At 43.5% G+C, this 16,678-nt stretch overlaps 1 protein-coding gene across 3 annotated transcripts; it reads right to left on the bottom strand.

Annotated features, from left to right (window-relative positions):
* Window positions 1–1,525: 1,525 nt before the first annotated feature.
* On the bottom strand, window positions 1,526–15,936 carry zc3h4 (zinc finger CCCH-type containing 4). Of its 3 annotated transcripts, none has more exons than XM_040037392.1 (14): window positions 14,396–15,936; window positions 10,744–11,035; window positions 10,547–10,651; window positions 10,236–10,440; window positions 9,716–9,867; window positions 9,340–9,433; window positions 8,780–8,913; window positions 8,559–8,672; window positions 8,130–8,241; window positions 7,502–7,611; window positions 6,830–7,308; window positions 6,053–6,375; window positions 5,703–5,951; window positions 1,526–5,472 (listed from the first exon to the last, which is right to left on the bottom strand). In XM_040037392.1, exons 2-14 carry the CDS (start codon window positions 10,981–10,983, stop codon window positions 3,773–3,775), a joined length of 4,017 nt encoding a protein of 1,338 aa, XP_039893326.1. In that variant the 5' UTR covers window positions 10,984–11,035; window positions 14,396–15,936; the 3' UTR covers window positions 1,526–3,772. The 3 variants fall into 3 exon arrangements, with proteins under 3 accessions (XP_039893326.1, XP_039893324.1, XP_039893325.1); XM_040037390.1 differs by having other exon boundaries at window positions 15,591–15,935; XM_040037391.1 differs by having other exon boundaries at window positions 6,053–6,372; window positions 15,591–15,935.
* Window positions 15,937–16,678: the final 742 nt, after the last annotated feature.

The following is a 16,678-nucleotide window of genomic DNA, read 5'->3' as shown; positions in this document are numbered from 1 at the left end:
GCAGATGGCCCAAATTTTGATAAACATCTGCACCACAGCCTCCTCAGGCCAAATTAAGAAAGATAAATGTGACCTAATCAGGGCAGTCTTTACAGTTTTAAAAGCGCTTTGTCACATTAAATTATGATATTTTTATTTATAACAATGCTAAAATATTTTCTGATAAAACAATACAATGGTTTAAATCATAACTGTCTTACCATGAAATATATTTTATTGTCAAGAATGAAAAATCTTGACTTCTAAAACGTTGTTCCTCAGGGGTCTGCACACACTTGGGATCATTGTCCTTCTGCAGAGCAGAGCAGAGCAACCAACCTGCCAGACGGTCCTCACATTTCACTCTAGATTACTTTGGTAAACAGAGTAGTTCACTGTCGACTCGGTGACTGTAAGGTGCTTAAGCCTCGTGGCTGCAAAACCAGCCCAAATCATCACCCCTCCAACAGCGTGCTGGCAGTTGGCTTGAGGTGTTTGTGCTGATGTTCTGGGTTCTTTAGTTGATGCTGTGCATCATTGTCAAACATCTCCACTTTGGTCTGCCGTGCTCCTGAAGTCTTTTGGTTTGTTCAGATACAACTTTGCAAACGTGAGCTGGAAACACGTCCAAACAAGCCCCACTTGTTCATTCTTTTTCTAATTTTGTCGTCATGAGCCAGCCGAGGCCTGAACATCACCGTGGGGTGAATTTGCTGAGACATTTGCCGACTCCATGTTTGTCCAACGCCTTACAAAAAGTAGTGTACAACTGATAATCACTGCCCTGTAGTTTTTGTTAAATAATTTTGTAATGTCATACTTTGTTTCTACCTAATCTTTAGACAATACTAATATTTTCCAATTTCTAAAACCTTAGAATTTAAAGTTGAATTTATGATGTTGTAGATTTGGTGTTTTACGTTACTTCGTTTGGCCAAGGAAGACATACGAGATTTAATGTCTGAGACTTCCTAATTAAATAAAGGTAATAATCATTTTAATTAGCTATTGGATAACCTTGTATAACATTGTGTTGTACTGTGCTGAAGGTCACAGGCGGGTACAACACATAGAACCAAACTGGCAGAGGAGAACATGTGCGCTCGCGTGTGTGATAGGAAACCTTTGAGGTTCGGGATGAATAGTTTGTCTTCCTGGAGCCAGCGCTGCAGGATGGGAGGGTAGCAGGAAGTGAGTCAGTAGTGGATCGTACTTAACCAGGAAACAGCCTGTGTGCTGCTGAGGTACTGATCCAAATCCACAGGGGCCGAGCCAAGAACTGCACGGTTCAGGTCTAAATATATAAAAGAACAAGATAAAAAAAAAATGACAGTCTGCTTGTGAAAAATACATCTGAAAAGCAGTCCAAAGGGCGTTTTTAGATCATCTGATTTGACTGGAGACGCAGACAGACAGCTCAGCGCTCACAACCTTCATCCGGCTGAACAATCGTGACTTCAATGAATTACTTAGAGACTTTGACAGAAAACATAAATGCGTCAAATGAATCATCCGAGGTACTGGCAACACAGGAAATACTTGAAACTGGTTGATCATGTATTAATTTTATTTAAATACTTACAACCTCACCTACAGTGTACAGTTAGAAAACTCCAGTCCTCCAAAGACGGGAACTGGATACTGGTCAAATTTACATAGTGAGGAAAAAAAGGAACCAAACAAAAAGAAATCCATAAAGGAAAAAACAAACAACTTTCACACTTGCTATAGCTGACACTCAGCCTCCTGACAGGCTTTTAAATGGACTGGCAGGGAGGACGACATAATAGTGAGTTTTTCTTATCTGAATCTTCATACACAAAACCAGACGTGAACGTCTTTCCTCTCCTCACACTGCTGCAGCGCGCCGACGCCCCACTGAGGTGAGTGGTAATCTCTGACATACAAAATGATTCAGCTCAAAATTTACAAGTGAGGAAGTATATTTACTCAAGTATAAAAAATAAATTAAAACGTTTATACACAAGATGGACGAACACGATCCTGAGAGCTGTTGTACAATCTTCACTTTCTGGAGGTCAAAAACATCTGAACCCGCCACATCTGACCGCTCACGTACAGATTCGCCAACGAGACTGGCAATGAAACCGCTCCCCCCTTACAACAAACAGGAACAACCGCTTTCCCTCACCCCGATTCAGACGCTGGATTCACTTCTAATTCACACAGTTCATGGCGTTTATGGCAGACGTTCTGGAGAGAAGACTTGCACTCTCATCTAAGCTGCGAGTCCAAACCGTGAACGTTTCCACAATTACACGTCCACTTTTTCAAACATTTTTTTAGTTTGTTTCATTTATTTTGGTTGGCATGGTTCAGATGAAAAGCAGGAGGGGGCACAGATGAGTGCGACACGTACAAGTCATCTGAATTTTAGGTCCAAATGTAGTTTATGATTGTCATGGTGCCACCAGCCAAGCGTTTCAATTGAGAATGCAAGGCAGAAAACGTCTCTATTCAGAACAGCTAATAAAACAAAACAAAGAAACTAAACGCTGAGATGTAGATGACTTTTAATTCAGTGGTCCAAATTCGAATGTAATTAGGAGGAAATACATGGAAATAACTTTGACAAAACCAGTTTTGGCAGCAGAGATAAAAGGACATGATTCAATGGATAACTAACCGCTATCTAAATGTGCCATTGGAGAGCGAAGTGACAGAGTCAGTCATCAGTCTGAGCAGCTAAACCTGTTTCCTGCTTTTTCCTAACGCCCCCTTAAGCTTTACGGAAACTAGAGCTTAAGTGCTCTCCATATTCACAAACCGATAAAAATAAATGTTCAAGTGAAAGTCTTGTTTCTCTTCACAGCAACAAGACTGGAGTAAAGGCAAAATCTGTGAGAATTAGGGGCTTCAACGGTTGTGTAGTGATTAAAGAGCCTGTCACCTGTAAGAGCTAAACACCTGAAATGGAGCTGTACATGAACAGCCTGAAGGGTTACAGCCACTCAAAATATAAATACAAGCCTCAGAGACACAAGCTGACAGTGCAAAGGAGTAGAAAAATACTTAAAAAAGCATTTAAGTAGAATAAAGACCATTTCAGTCATTTCTGCAGAAAAAAAGTAACGTGGAAAGAAAAAAAAAAGCTTTAGTTTGATGTGACGCCAAAGACAGAGGACAGTGGATGAAAGCAAAGGCAGTGATGTGGAGGGCATTTAGTTTTTGACAGGTGTAAAGTAAGTTGCCTCAGTGCTCTTGATTCTGTTTAAAGAAACACCAAAAATAAACAATATATTGTTGGGAAAATCAGATATAAAAAAAGCTTTTAATTTGTTACAAAGAGCACAGCCATCTGTAACTAACCAGAAAATATGCATATATACACGAGCACATCAGCTTTAAGAAGAGAAGGAATATGAAACAGAAGGATGTGAGAAACTTAAATAAAAGGAGATTTAAACACATGTGATGCTTAAAGTTTCATTCCATATAAATGTGTGTCTGTTGTCAGGATAATCATTTTCATTAAGCACTGAGATGAGAGAATACATCTATTTATACATCAATAAGTCTGTTTAAAATAGAGATTTCACTTTAAACTTTAAACGCTACCCGAGAGTCTTTTATAGAATCTGAAACACTGTGTTTGGGTGGGTGTGTGTGTGTCTGTGTGTAATATGTCTGCTGCCAATCTTATCAAAACTCGTCTTACAGGCAGTTGCCGCAGTGCACGTTTCTCTTTGCACTGACATTTTCAGTGTCCAAAAACCTGAAACAACCCACACCCAGCTGCCACATCTGGGGCGTCAGGGTCCCAGGATCAGTGTCACTGGCAGAAGGGAGAGGCTGTGGGGTCAAAGCCTTTGAAAACTTCCTTCAGGGAGCCGTTGTCCTGCTCTGTGGCCGCCTGATCAGACTGTGCAGGGCTGTTTCCCCCAAAGGGGCTGCTTGTCCCGCCAGGCTTACTAGCCTGCTTCACAACACCAAATAAAGAGGATACTGGTAGGTTATGGACCCCTGCGGGCGCCTGGTCTGCAGCAGATCCAGGAGCACCCTGACCTCCAGCTGCAGCCACCCCAGCTGCAGCAGCCCCGCCCTGAGCTGTGGAGTTAGGTGAGGGCGCAGGTTTGGGCCGGGGCCTGTTATAGCTGTTGTATCTATCCGTGCCTTGCTCTGTACTTTTCTCTGGCTCAGGTTGGTCCAATGCAGACTTCCGAACAAAGAGGGGCTCCTTGGATTTAGGTTTACTCGTTGTGGGGTCACTGAGTTTGGACTCAGTTTGGCTGGCTGAGTTAGGCGAGTTGTTAGAGCCACTGCTGGTACCAGGGCTGCCTGGTTTATTAGTCCGAGGGTCATACAGACTAATGCTGCTCAGCACACTGGCACCCCCTGGTGTCCCGGCCCCTACACTGCGCCCTGCCCCAACTGAGGAGAGCAACCGTGGGTCATAGGGAGCGATGGCAGGTGGAGAAGAACTAGATGTTGGTGCAGGAGATGTGGACGGAGGGGGCACAGGTTCTGATGGCTGCTTCAGTGCCGACTTCGGTGGCTGGAGACGGGGATCAGAGGGGACTTTGCGGGCAACACGGGGGTCAACAGGCTTTTCTATAGAAGCTGCAGGCATGGACTGAGGTTGACCCATAACTGGCATAGTGGTAGGGGGTGTGGGTAAATGAGGAGGAGAAGGAGTCTGGGACGTGCTGGAGTTAACATTCTTCAGTATGCGAGACAGAAATTCAAATTCTGGGAGGGTAGAAGCTGAGGAGGAGGGAGCAGGGGCGTCTAAGGAAGGAGGAGGCTGTACGGAAGGAGGTTGCGAGTGAGAGAGTGGCGTGTGTAACTGCTGCTGCTGACCGCGGGACAGACGTGAGTCAAGGGTAGACACGGGAGGGATGCCCGGGGGTAGAGGAAGCAGGTCCTGCTTGGGAATAGGGAGCGGAAGCAGATCTTCAGGAGACCAGGTGATGGTTTTAGCGAAGGCTGGCATGTGAAGAACAATATCCTTCTTGATGTGGCTGAACTGCTGCAACTGGGAACGTGGGTCTTTCAGAGCCATACCCATGAGCGGATCCAGAGGAATCGGCACGGGCTTGTCCCGTAGAACCCGCTCAGTCTCCTCCTCATCCACTGCCGGGGTCGTGAGCGGAGGGGGCTTATAGACCAGGGGAGGTTCAGGCTTAGCAGCTGGAGGCGAATGGGAGGCAGATCCTGCTGAGGCAGCAGCAGCTAGCCTAGCTAGCCTGGGGTCTGCAGGTGGTCCAGATGACGATGGAGCGAGTGTGGAGTGGGTGGGGTCAGAGATTTGAGCTGACTCAGCAGCACGTGCCAAGCGTGGATCCCGAGCTAAGCGGGGGTCTGCTGGGCGAGCCGGAGGGTGGGAAGGAGAGGCTTTCACAAGGCGTGGGTCGCTCGGATGCACGTCAGATTTTTGAGGAGCCTGGGTCTGCTGACGGAGGGTCTTCAGGATGGAAGTCACGCTCCCACCGCCATCCTCATCCTCGCTAGAATACCAGTTCCCTGAGTCACCTAGGAAAAGAGGGATTTGACATTTTGGTCAACTCTAAGCAATCACTGAAAGGGTCACCTCCGTCTCATTTCTGTTACACACAAAATGGTTTTAAGTCTTAAGTCTTTGGTTTTACAGGTTTCTCCTGTTCTTAGACAGTCATACGGAAAGAGGAATACTTGCAAAGGATGCTACATCTCACTAAGCCACAGGAATCATTTATACACAGATGCAGGTGCTGTTCCTCTACCTTCAGTGTCTCTGCTTTTTTCTGCTCCTCCCTCAGCCATCCTGCGAGCTCTTTCCTCTTCCTCTTGCTGCTTCTGTTGGATCCTCATGAAGAGGACGCGCTGAGCAGGTGGCAGAAAGTCAGGCACAGAAATCCCCCCCTGATTGGCTGTGGCTCCATTAGCAGGGCCTTCCTGGTTGCCTGACTGATTTCCAAATGTTCCTGTGCCTCCTCTCTCGTCCATACCGGAAAAACCCTGGTAACTGTCACCTGATAGGGAACAGACAACATTCTCATAAGTTTAAGAGCCACTATTGTTTGAAGTAAGCTGCTCCAACTCTATTTTGGTATTTAGTATAAAATGATCTCACCTTCTTGAACCACACCCTCCATCTTCATACCCTCTTGCTGATTGTAGAAGTTATTGTAGAAGTTTCCTCCTCCCTGAGGAGGACCTGGAGGCATAGCACCTCCATGTGGAGGGCCCTCTCCTGGTGGAAATCCTCCCATCATTGGTGGTCCACCGGGTCCCATGTTGGGAGGGCCCTGGTTCATTCCAAGGTTGGGGCCCATGTTCTGCATGTCAGGGGGCATCATACCTGGAGGGGCAGGGAATCTTGGAGGAGGGGCACCAGGGGGCCCTTGAGGTCCAGGTGTTGGGGTCTGACCCTGGTTGGTACTGGGGGCCTGGCTTCTAATACAAAAGCGGGAGTGTGCTTTAGAATTCGGATAGTGACTCTCAAAGCAAACATTTTTTTTAATTATTTAGAGTTAATTAAAAAAATGTAGATACTAGTTCCTGTTACACATTATTCTCTCTGCTAGTTGTGCATTTCCTAGTAGAAGTCTGACAAAACCAATAACCAAACACTAAAATAATTATTGCACTGAAAATCCTTTGTCTACTCAACACTCAGGGCCCGCAGGTTTTGGGAGGAACCTTTGAGCTGTTGTGAATCTAAGCAGCTGCTTCTCAGCCTTAACGCAGTTTCACAGATGTTCAGAAAACGTTTTCAGTTCTCAGAGTAAAAACCTCAGACGGTATTCCTACATTCCAAAAACTGAGAACTTGGATCTTCTTACAGACAAAGTCAGGATGCGGATTATACAAACACTCACTTTAATTCTTTGCATTTCTGATCTCTTACCTAACTGCGAGTTTCTGGGCCAGCTGTCCTGTGGGCTGAACTTTAATCTCAAACAACGAGGGGATCTTCTTCCCCATGCCTCCTCCTCCTCCTCCTCCACCAGCAGGAGGTGGGGGACCCATGTGGGGAGGAGGAGGAAGGCCAGGGGGATTCGGCGGGCCACCTTGGAAGGGACTTCCATCAGGACCGTGGACAGGTGGACCGACGCAGGGGCCAGGGACAGGAACAGGCCCTGGTCCTGGGGGACCTTTGACAGCCATGGGCACCTGATTAGGTCCAGGAAGACCCCCAAAGTCACCAGCTGGAGGCCCAGCAAAATCCACACCACCTGTGTTGGTTTCAACAGGAACGGGCCGGGGAGGGGTTGGAAGGAGGCCGACTCCAGGAGGGGGCTTAGGAAGCGGGTTAATTCCTTGCTTCTTCAGCTCCTCCACCTCTTTTTCGTCCTCAGCTCCAGCTTCTGCATCCTCTGCCAGCATCTACAAAACCAAGAAAAATACTCTGCTGGGTGAATCTTAAAGAAACACAACTGAAGGCAAACAAAAACAACAGTCTGTCAACTTAAACTGGCAAACTGTGCGAGTGACAAAAATCTAACTTATATACACTTAATATTGTGAGAGTTTACAGAAAATAAACGAGGTGACTGTCTTCGAGGTCGGAGGTTCCTACCTTGTTAAGCAGCTCCCGAGTATCATCATTGAGTTCCTCGTGGGAGAACATACACTCGTCACCATTGACACACTTCCCTGTGGTGTGGAACAGCTTACAGGGGAATTCACGTAGCACAGGAGTCAAGGAGGAACACTCGTGTCACATTATCAGCTGTGTCAACATCAGACAAAGTGGGTACGAGGACTGATACAGCACTGCATCATATTTAACCTCACTCACATACAGCAGTACATCATTTACCCTGATTATTGGATATAAACAATTTGCTAATTCATCTTTGCTTCATAGTGTTAATGGTTGTTAAAACTAATATGAAAACTAAATGGTCATTTTAACGACTGGAGCTTTTAAAAAACAAACAAACCCTGAAACAAAACACTGGTGCACATATCGAGCAAGGGGTCAACTTTGGCCTGGTGGCCCGAATAAACAGGTGTAAACCCTGGATTGGTTTCACTTATGCAACTTCATACTGGTAAATATTGCCAGCTTGACTCTTAACTTGACTTACTAGTCAGAGATTCAAGTTTAATTTGATTGGAAAAACTGGTTCTGATCCACAACTCCAGACTGCCTTATCTATACTGATAAATAGGCTCTCCATGTGGTCAACAGCAAAGGATATCATGCATGTAAGGACAGTGGTCAGCTCGGGCACAGAATCCAGTGATGTAGAACTTGCACAACTCCTTCTTCTTTGGCAGCTCAATGTCATGGCTGAAGTTACAGTGGTCGCCCTGTTGTATGGGAAAAAAGTGTGTGTTATGGATGTCAGGGCTGAGACAGCAGCCAACAGATAATTTGTAGACCAAAATAAACAACACAGAAGACATTTCCTCTGCATCTTGCAGCTGTGGTTATTACATGCTGCTGCATGCATACTATATTAGTATAAAGCCTTTTATAATATTTGCATTTAGCTATAGATTCCTGGCACCAAACGTTGAATGTAATACAAAATTTGTATATGTGCACTTTGAAAAGTGAACTTAACTCTATGTATACAATAAAAGAGCATTAATAATACATATTATTGATATTTGTGCCATCCTACCCAAGTGCATCTCCCCTCGATGTAGTACTTGCAGATGGCCTTTCCTTTCTTGTCCTGGTGCTTTTCATTCTGATTCCTCCTCCCCATTCCCGGTCCATCACCTCCAACGCCATCCTGAACCCACCGCACACAACAAGCAAATACAAATTAGCTGTACTGTCCAGTTTGTTACCAGATCAGGGCGCTTTAGGCTGAGCTCATAATAATTATGAAAGTTTTACCCCGTTGTCCATGTCTCCGTTGTCATCATCATTCCCCATGTCTCCTCTTCCTCTCCCTCTGTTTCGACCCTTTGCTCCTCTAATCATGCCACGCCCTCCTTTACCTCTGCCTCGCCCGCGGCCCCCTTTACCACCTGGTGGAGAAATCAAAAGACAGTGTGAGTGAACTTTTGGGCAAAAAAAAGGATATATTTCCCCATTAATTTTGCATAAATCCTAGTTTTAGCCATTTTAGTTCCCTTAACCCTCCCTTTAATGCAACTTTCTGCTGATTGGCCTCACAAACTGTGTGCCATAGTATGGACATCTAGCTTCTATGACATCAACAGGATGAAAGATTTTAAAAGAAATACTGAAACTGAGTGTTTAGAACAGTCTGGTACCTCAGTTTTTGGCTCACAGAAACACTTGCACATACACTGATGGCATTATTTGAGTCTTTGTCCATATTTAATACGTGCACACACAATTATCTCAATAACATATGAAAACAAGAAAAAACAAACAACGTAGGTCAAATTTAAATAAAAGGAAACGGAAGGAAGAGACGAAAAACAAACCTCTGCCTCTGTCTTTGGACTTCTTGTACTGGTTGAGCTCTTTCGAGTAGTCATCATAGTCATCATCACCCATGTCGTAGTCATCATCTCCATACTACAAGGACAAGGATTATTATTGTCATTTAACTGACTCTTCGTGAACTTGGAGCAAAATATAAATAGAACAGAAGTTGTATGTTTGTCTAAGCCAGATCAGGCTCGTTTTCTGAAGTAAATTATTGCTCCGTGTGGTCTTTGTTTACTGGCACACTTCCAGTATATTTAAACAACTGCACACACACAAAAAACACAGGAAATGTAGGAGGGAAACATTTTTGCCTTTAAACTTTGACCAAAGCAAAAGACAATGGGTTTTATTCTGAGCTCTAATCCTCACCTCCATTTCATCTCCGTAGCCGTCTCCATCATCATCTCCTCCCATCTTTCCTCCTCCGCCTCGCCCTCCTCTTCCTCTGCCTCCTCCTCTTCCCCTCCTCCCTCCTCTCATTAATCCACGGCCTCTGTGGTTCTTCATACGACCTCTGGCCCCTGCACGAAGACAAAGAGAGAAGTGAGAATAAGCTACAAAAGTGGGACTCCACCTGTCAGCAACTTATCTGAAATTTGTATTGATAAGAGAACTTGTGTGTATGTATGCAAATATGCTCGAGTGCAAATTCAACTGTGGTGCAGGTAAAATAGTGAACTTTGATAACACAGCGATACATTTTTCTCTTTCCTTGTTTGAAAACATCCCCAGAAAAGACGGCTGGCCTTGTCACAACGTTGGATCTTAGGTTTGATTTTTCCGTGTACAGTCTTGCTATGAAACCGTGTTGACTTGTCAGCTGAGCACATATTTAGCATACAGCAGAATATGTTTAAAAAGTCTATTTTTCAAACTGCCGTGAAATTACCTCGCCCACCACGGCCGCCTCCTCCCTCCTTGGCCTTTCGGTACTGGTTGAGCTCCTTGGTGAAGTCATCGTAGTCGTCATCCCCCATGTCTTCATCTTCCTCTCCCTCAAAGTTGTCATCTTCGTAGTCATCGTAACCTCCGTAACCCTGCTTCTCCATCTTCATGTAACCGCCCCTCTTTGAGCCACCGTAGCTCCCACGAGACTAGAGAGAGATAAGACATCGATAAACTGAGAATACTTTCATAATGTTCACATTATATTATGCACACGTAACATGTGTGTTGGGAAAGTTTTCTTTTCAGACTTACAGAACCGTACTGGGGGCTGTACTCTCTATATTTCCTTTTCTCACTGGGACTGTAGTCAGACTCATCACTGTAGTCTGAGTGGTCATCATCCGAGGACGCATGACGCTGAGAGAAAAAGGGACAAATGTTAGAGTTGATATTTTTGGGTTAAGCCAGAAAACGGGTGTTTTCATCTCTGCGTTTACTACAATTCTTACTTTATGTCGTGATTTGCGTTTCTTCTTGGATCTCCTCTTTTCTCTTTCCCGCTCCTTCTTCCGCTTCCTCTTACGACGGTGGGCTCTCTCATCGTCTGAACCGCTGCTAGCGTGGCGCTCCCTACTTCGCCGAGGCCGCTCCGCCGACCCTTCGTGGCCTCCTTCACCTCCACCCACTTCTTCACCGTCTCCACCTGGACCGACTGCTGACACACCTCCTGCCATTTCTTCCTCCTCCATTTCTCCCCCATCATCTTCCAACTCACCCTCCTCCAGCTCTCCATCTTCTGCCCTGTATATGAAAAGAAAGCCATCTTTAATATTATGGTCACAAAATTTTACAAAGATAAATGCACAATAAAATTATACAAACAAAGAGGAGGAAGCAAGAACGACTTTATACACGCAGATGGGGGTAAATCGGCGAAAACGAGTACAGAGGCTCGGCGAATTTGAAAATTGAAGATACAGGGATACACGCACAATTCAAGAACGAGTCATCGATCATAATCTGCTGCTAATATCATAGATGGTGCCATTTTTTCACAATTGAGCCGTTGCGATTTCAGACTTTTCAGAAAATTATCGGTCAAATTAATCTAGATCCTTGTTTACTGTGTGTTGTATTTTTGTATCCTGGGTATGCCGCTGAGAGGAGACCCTGGGATAGATACAGGACATGCTGGAGAGATCATGTCTCTCAACTGGCTCAGGAACCCCTCCGTGTCCCCTTGGAGAGCTGGAGGATCTGGCTGGGGGGGGTCTGGGGGTCTCTGCTTACACTGCTGCCATGTGACTGTGATATGAAACACGAGCTGATGGTTGTATATAATTCTAAAAGAGACTATTAATCTGTAGCACGTACCACTTTCTGCCAGGAAAATTTCTGATGCTGAAGATTTACAAGGTTATACGGTGTATTGTGATGGACCGTCTGTCACACCGTCAGATGGGTAAATGTAAATTTAACTGCAGAATTTGAAATCTATGGCAGGTTGATGTTAAAGTTAATGATTTTGTATTTGTATACACATGCATTCCTGTAAAGACTGCACATAATAAGTACCTGGGACTGCCATAAGAATAAGATGACCTTTCAATCGTATAAGCCAGGTGAAGGAAACACTAAAATGTCAAACACAACACTTTATGCATACACTGGGAGGGATATATAATCGCACTCAAGATTAAAAAACAAACTCAAACGCTCCTGCAGTGAGGTTAGACTGCACAGCTGCTTATTGACATATTATCTAGGTCATCCAAATAAAAGGATAGATAAAAACACGCTGAATGGTGAACTAAAATACTGTGTATTCAAGGCGAACTTTCTACATCGTCTACACAGCTTCCAGAAAGCATCAACACCTTTCCTTTGGATTTAATCTCATAACGTGACGAGCACGAACAATTTCAGACTTCAAATTAGGTCATGTGTATATGTAATACTGTGCTCCTATTATTAACACTCACGACAGCAATACTGGTGTGTTTTCACCTTGTGAGCCTCTGTGCGTGTGTTATCATACACAGATAAAATGCAATCATCACTCCTACAGCAGCAGAAGTAACCACAAAGGAAGTCTGCGCAATATGCCAAGTGTTTGTGTTTTTGTCTGTACGCAGACAGATTTTAGCCACCACAGCTGGAACACTGCCAGAGTAAAAAATACCCTATAAGGCCTTTTTTTTTCCTTTTGAATGTATTTTAACTTCTAATATGAAGGACATCCATCTGGTGTAGAAAAAAAAATAAACAGACAGTTCCTGCTGTTTGATGTCTGCTGTTACTGAGGACTACCTCAGAGAAGGTTGAGTACTTTAACGTGTTTATGTTTGGCCATCTCTCAAAACAACAACAAGAACTTGCAACAGAGTGTTGCAGTAATGGGTCTTAATCTCAGATTAAATTGCCGAACAAAATATGTATTTATCATAAACTTTTATTTCCCACAGAGCACATTTCCTGCCACAATCTAGAAGCCCGTGGAAACTTGCTACTGGCTTTTAGCTGAGGGAGCCAGATCGATGCCAACTTCTGGGCCGGCCCACAAAAGGAAAAGAAAAACCATGTGGCACTCTGTTACGTCAAAACTGTGCAAGACACACGTCATAAAATGTTGACACAAAAATGTTAGTAACAAAGAAAAGAAAAAATATTAGTACCTCCCTATTTGAGTAAGACGCTTGTCTCTCTCCTGCAAAGGCCAACACCCAAAGTAGGCTGACAAGCACTGTGTCCAGCAGTCAGGGAGAGGTCTGAGCTCTGGATGATGTGAACAGGAGTTAACTGATTCACTGAGAAGACTACTGCCATTCAGTATCAGACTCTCAAAGGCAGGTTTTGTCCTCCTCTGAGCCCACAGTGAGCTAAGATGGAGCAGGTGGTGGAAGACAGTTGATCTGCTTTTGAGGCAAAATGTCAACTCCACTGTACGTGTAGTCTGCACCACATCCTCAGCTCACCGGCTTTCTCAGGGGAAGCAAATTAATCAGCCTTAATCATCAGAGCCCAATTTCTCCCCTCAAAACAGCAATTATTAAAAAAAGAGAGAATGCCACAAACACGTTAGCTTAAAGAATGAAAACTGTCTACAGCAAAGTCCAACTTCCACCACAAATCCTGGCTGCTACCAAGATGTAGCCTGCCAAGGGACTGCTTCAAGGAGTACAAAGGTCATCTTTCATTAGTAGCTGTTCCAGATTTGACTGATTTTTAGGTTTTAGAGTGCAAAGATATCCACAGATGACCTAGTAAACTCTCACTTTTATTAAAAATGGGCTCATAAAACCTGGATTCACTGCCAGAAAAAAAAAAGCAGTTATCTGCTAATGGCTCACAAGACACAATCCAGAATAAACTACAAAATCTGTCTTCATATTTGGTACTCGGGACCATGAGCCAGAATTAAACTACACTTATTCTCTCTGGAAATATGTAAAAAGACACGCAGTATCAGATACCAACTAACCCAGTCCAGTCCATTTTTGACATATTATCTAAAACACTTTAACAGACTCTATAAGATGATTTGTCCTAAAAAAAGCTATCAGCTTTTAGTCAAACACCACAAACTCAGTCCCCTACTTTATGACTGGCATGATTGCACAGACCTGTTACAAAGGAGGGCTCCCTTTCATAGCACAGGGATTTGGCTGTATTGTGGAGGCAGGTTGTTGTGAATAGGGGGTGGCTGGGAATCGCTATGGGCACAAGCTGTTGGCCCCCCTGCAATTCTGAAATACCCCCTTACACACACATATCACCTGCTGCTTCCCAATTTAGGGAATAACATAAAACAGCAAACCCCATTCAAGCATACTCTATACTACCAAAACAAGCTTAGCTGTACAGAGCTGTGGAGAGGAAAAACTGTTATTTACTTTGTTATTTGTAAGCTGAGCACAATAAAGTCCAGTCCTGTGCATGATCAGTTCGCCATGTTAGTTACACCAGACAGTTTCCATTTATATCCAAAGTGTAAAATCTCCAAACAAACCTCCTACCAGACAGCTTAGGTTTAGCAGAGCACATGATTATTCCGGATCAAATGGTTTACCATGCATTATGGCACATTATTAGCTCAATATTCGACTCCATAACTTAACTCTATAAGCACAAAGGGCCACATTTAAAATGGGGAATACTTACTGTGACGGGCTTTCTTCACATTTTGCACTCAAAACAACAAAAAAATAAAGCTTCTCGCTAAACTTTCGGGGACACTAAGTGGGAGTTTGTGGGGATTGGAAAGTGGGGGACCAACCGGGTACAGCAAATTTTGCCAACTGGGGACAGTGGAGAAGGGAACTTTTGTGTTTGACTTTAAACACTTTTGGGATGCTTTGCAGACGTTTTACACATTTTGGGGGAGGTGGGGGGACTTCGGGGGGATGTTGGGGACGAGTCAGTGTGGGCACGACTGTGAATAAAAATGGCATGTTAGTTAAAATACATCCATAACTACAGTAAAACGAAAAAAAATCTAAATTTAACGACAATTAAACTTAAATGTTTGAGGGCGTTCATAAGGGGAGCTAAAGGGTTTTTCTTATTTGAGTTATTTACAATTAATGAGACGATGACAATTTTAAGTGCGTAACGCCAAGGGTGCAATTAAGTGCTACGCTCCGCCAACGGCACAAATGCATTTGAACCGATAATAATCGACGATAGTGATCAAATAACTTAAAGTTGGGCTACTTAAAAAAAGAGCAGCCATTAGAAATATCGAGGACCTTAAAAATCACAGTCAACATAAGTATTAGCCCTTAGCTTAGCCTTTCTCTGTTGTTGCCAACAGCATACGTTAGTAACACCAGCTAACATGCTAACGCTGCTAGCCTGAGAGTAGGCCTCACCGTTAGCAAAAAAACCCCACCAGTTTAATGTTTGTTTGTTTTTTCCTTTTACCGCTGTGATCGCTACTGATACCAAACACACACGATTAATTGAACTAATTAGTTAAGTTTTTTAAGAGAGGGTGATTAGTTAACTAAGGCGCCGTGATCAATCGTCGAATTGTTAAGTATGGTCGCTTCAAGTATGATTTATCAGCCGTTTCAACCTCATCTCTTTTCCTTGAGACAGGCTGGCTCGAGTCGATTGCTCGTTGATTGTGATAAACGTAAATAAAACACAGGGAACAGCGTTATCCCAGAAGTTTTTTTGGCCTCCCAGTTGGCGTTGTCGTATCAACATGGCGTTACCTCTGTACTCGTTTTCCAGAAAAGGCGAATTTAATCCCTCTGACAGAAAAAAAGGAAAAAGAAACCCCGGGCTTTTTGTGTAAAAGCACAGGACAAATAAATAATTTCATTTAAATATGACTGTAGAATTACTCGACCTTTCGTCAGTCAGGAGACTGTTGTGTTCGTGGTTGGTAGTTGGGGAGTTTGGATGGACAGTCATGCTTTCCACAGCCATTTCCTCTAGCTACATTGAGGTGCAAAAAATTACAACTCGACACTGGAAACTACTGGCTTATGCGTCACTTCACACTAGGATCTAATTGTTTTGATTTTAGGAAGAGTTTCAGTTCATAGTAGGCAATTCTCCACTACAGTTGTAAGAGAAATATTGAGTCCTGACGTTCTCCGTCCTACTGTAGCGATGTGAAATGACGACTGATGAACCTAAAATGGCCGACCGTCTTCTCCAAGGAGAAAAGGGGCTGGCCTTCCCGAGAGTGACATCATGACGAATAGCGTACGCTCCTCACGGAAATCAACGAATGGCAAATTTACAGGGTAAAATGTGGCCTGGATGTTGACTTGCAGGTAAACCGTCTCCCCCAAGTAATCTTATTCGATTATTAACGATTTCAAAACGTATTTTTTTTTTTTAATGTTCGTACTAGATCGATGTATTTCTCCTTGTTATTTACGTTGGCTTGAAGTCAATTTCATTCACTGTATTTTATTCTTAGGTCGCTGTATTATCTTTCGTATAATATTTCGTGTTAGTGAATAAAAAGATTGGTCATTCTACATCCCATTTTCTCCCGTGGCCTCGTACTTGTTAGGGGTCATTATAACACAAAGGTTCAATATGTTCTTAAATTCTCGACACTCTGCGGGCAGTCTGATTTTAAGGCAATACCCAGGGAAAAATCTGCCCCAATCTCCTGCACAGTTACGTGGCAAAGCTGAAACTTACTTAATTACGTACGCTTTCAAGTTTAAAATTTAAGGGCTCAGTGACCAATGCATACGCTAAATCGCAGCACGGCGATATATGTATATGTTTCTATATCTATATTTCTAATACCGAACTCATTAAAAGTTAAAGCGACATATATTTTTATTATTATTATTAAGTGAAATTAATATAAATATAGCATTCTATTTACAACATGTGAAACTACGAATAAGAAAAAATACATATCCTCAAAAAAAAGTTCGTTAGAAAAGGACTTCGTTAAAAAAAAAGTCA

The sequence above is a fragment of the Simochromis diagramma genome, unplaced genomic scaffold (assembly GCF_900408965.1).
Source record: "Simochromis diagramma unplaced genomic scaffold, fSimDia1.1 OVJJ01000463.1, whole genome shotgun sequence".
NCBI lineage: Eukaryota > Metazoa > Chordata > Actinopteri > Cichliformes > Cichlidae > Simochromis > Simochromis diagramma.
The sequence above is the reverse complement of the archived record's forward strand: the minus strand, read 5'-3'. Positions and strand labels throughout refer to the sequence as shown.

Excerpts from the sequence above, each read along its gene's own strand:
- zc3h4 (XM_040037390.1), bottom strand. The coding sequence starts at position 15,670 with ATGGCTGTGGAAAGCATGACTGTCCATCCAAACTCCCCAACTACCAAC. Across the intron at positions 8,673-8,779 it reads ACGGAGACATGGACAACGGG|GATGGCGTTGGAGGTGATGG; the intron begins GTAAAACTTTCA and ends CGGTGGGTTCAG. Across the intron at positions 7,309-7,501 it reads CTCGGGAGCTGCTTAACAAG|ATGCTGGCAGAGGATGCAGA; the intron begins GTAGGAACCTCC and ends TTGGTTTTGTAG.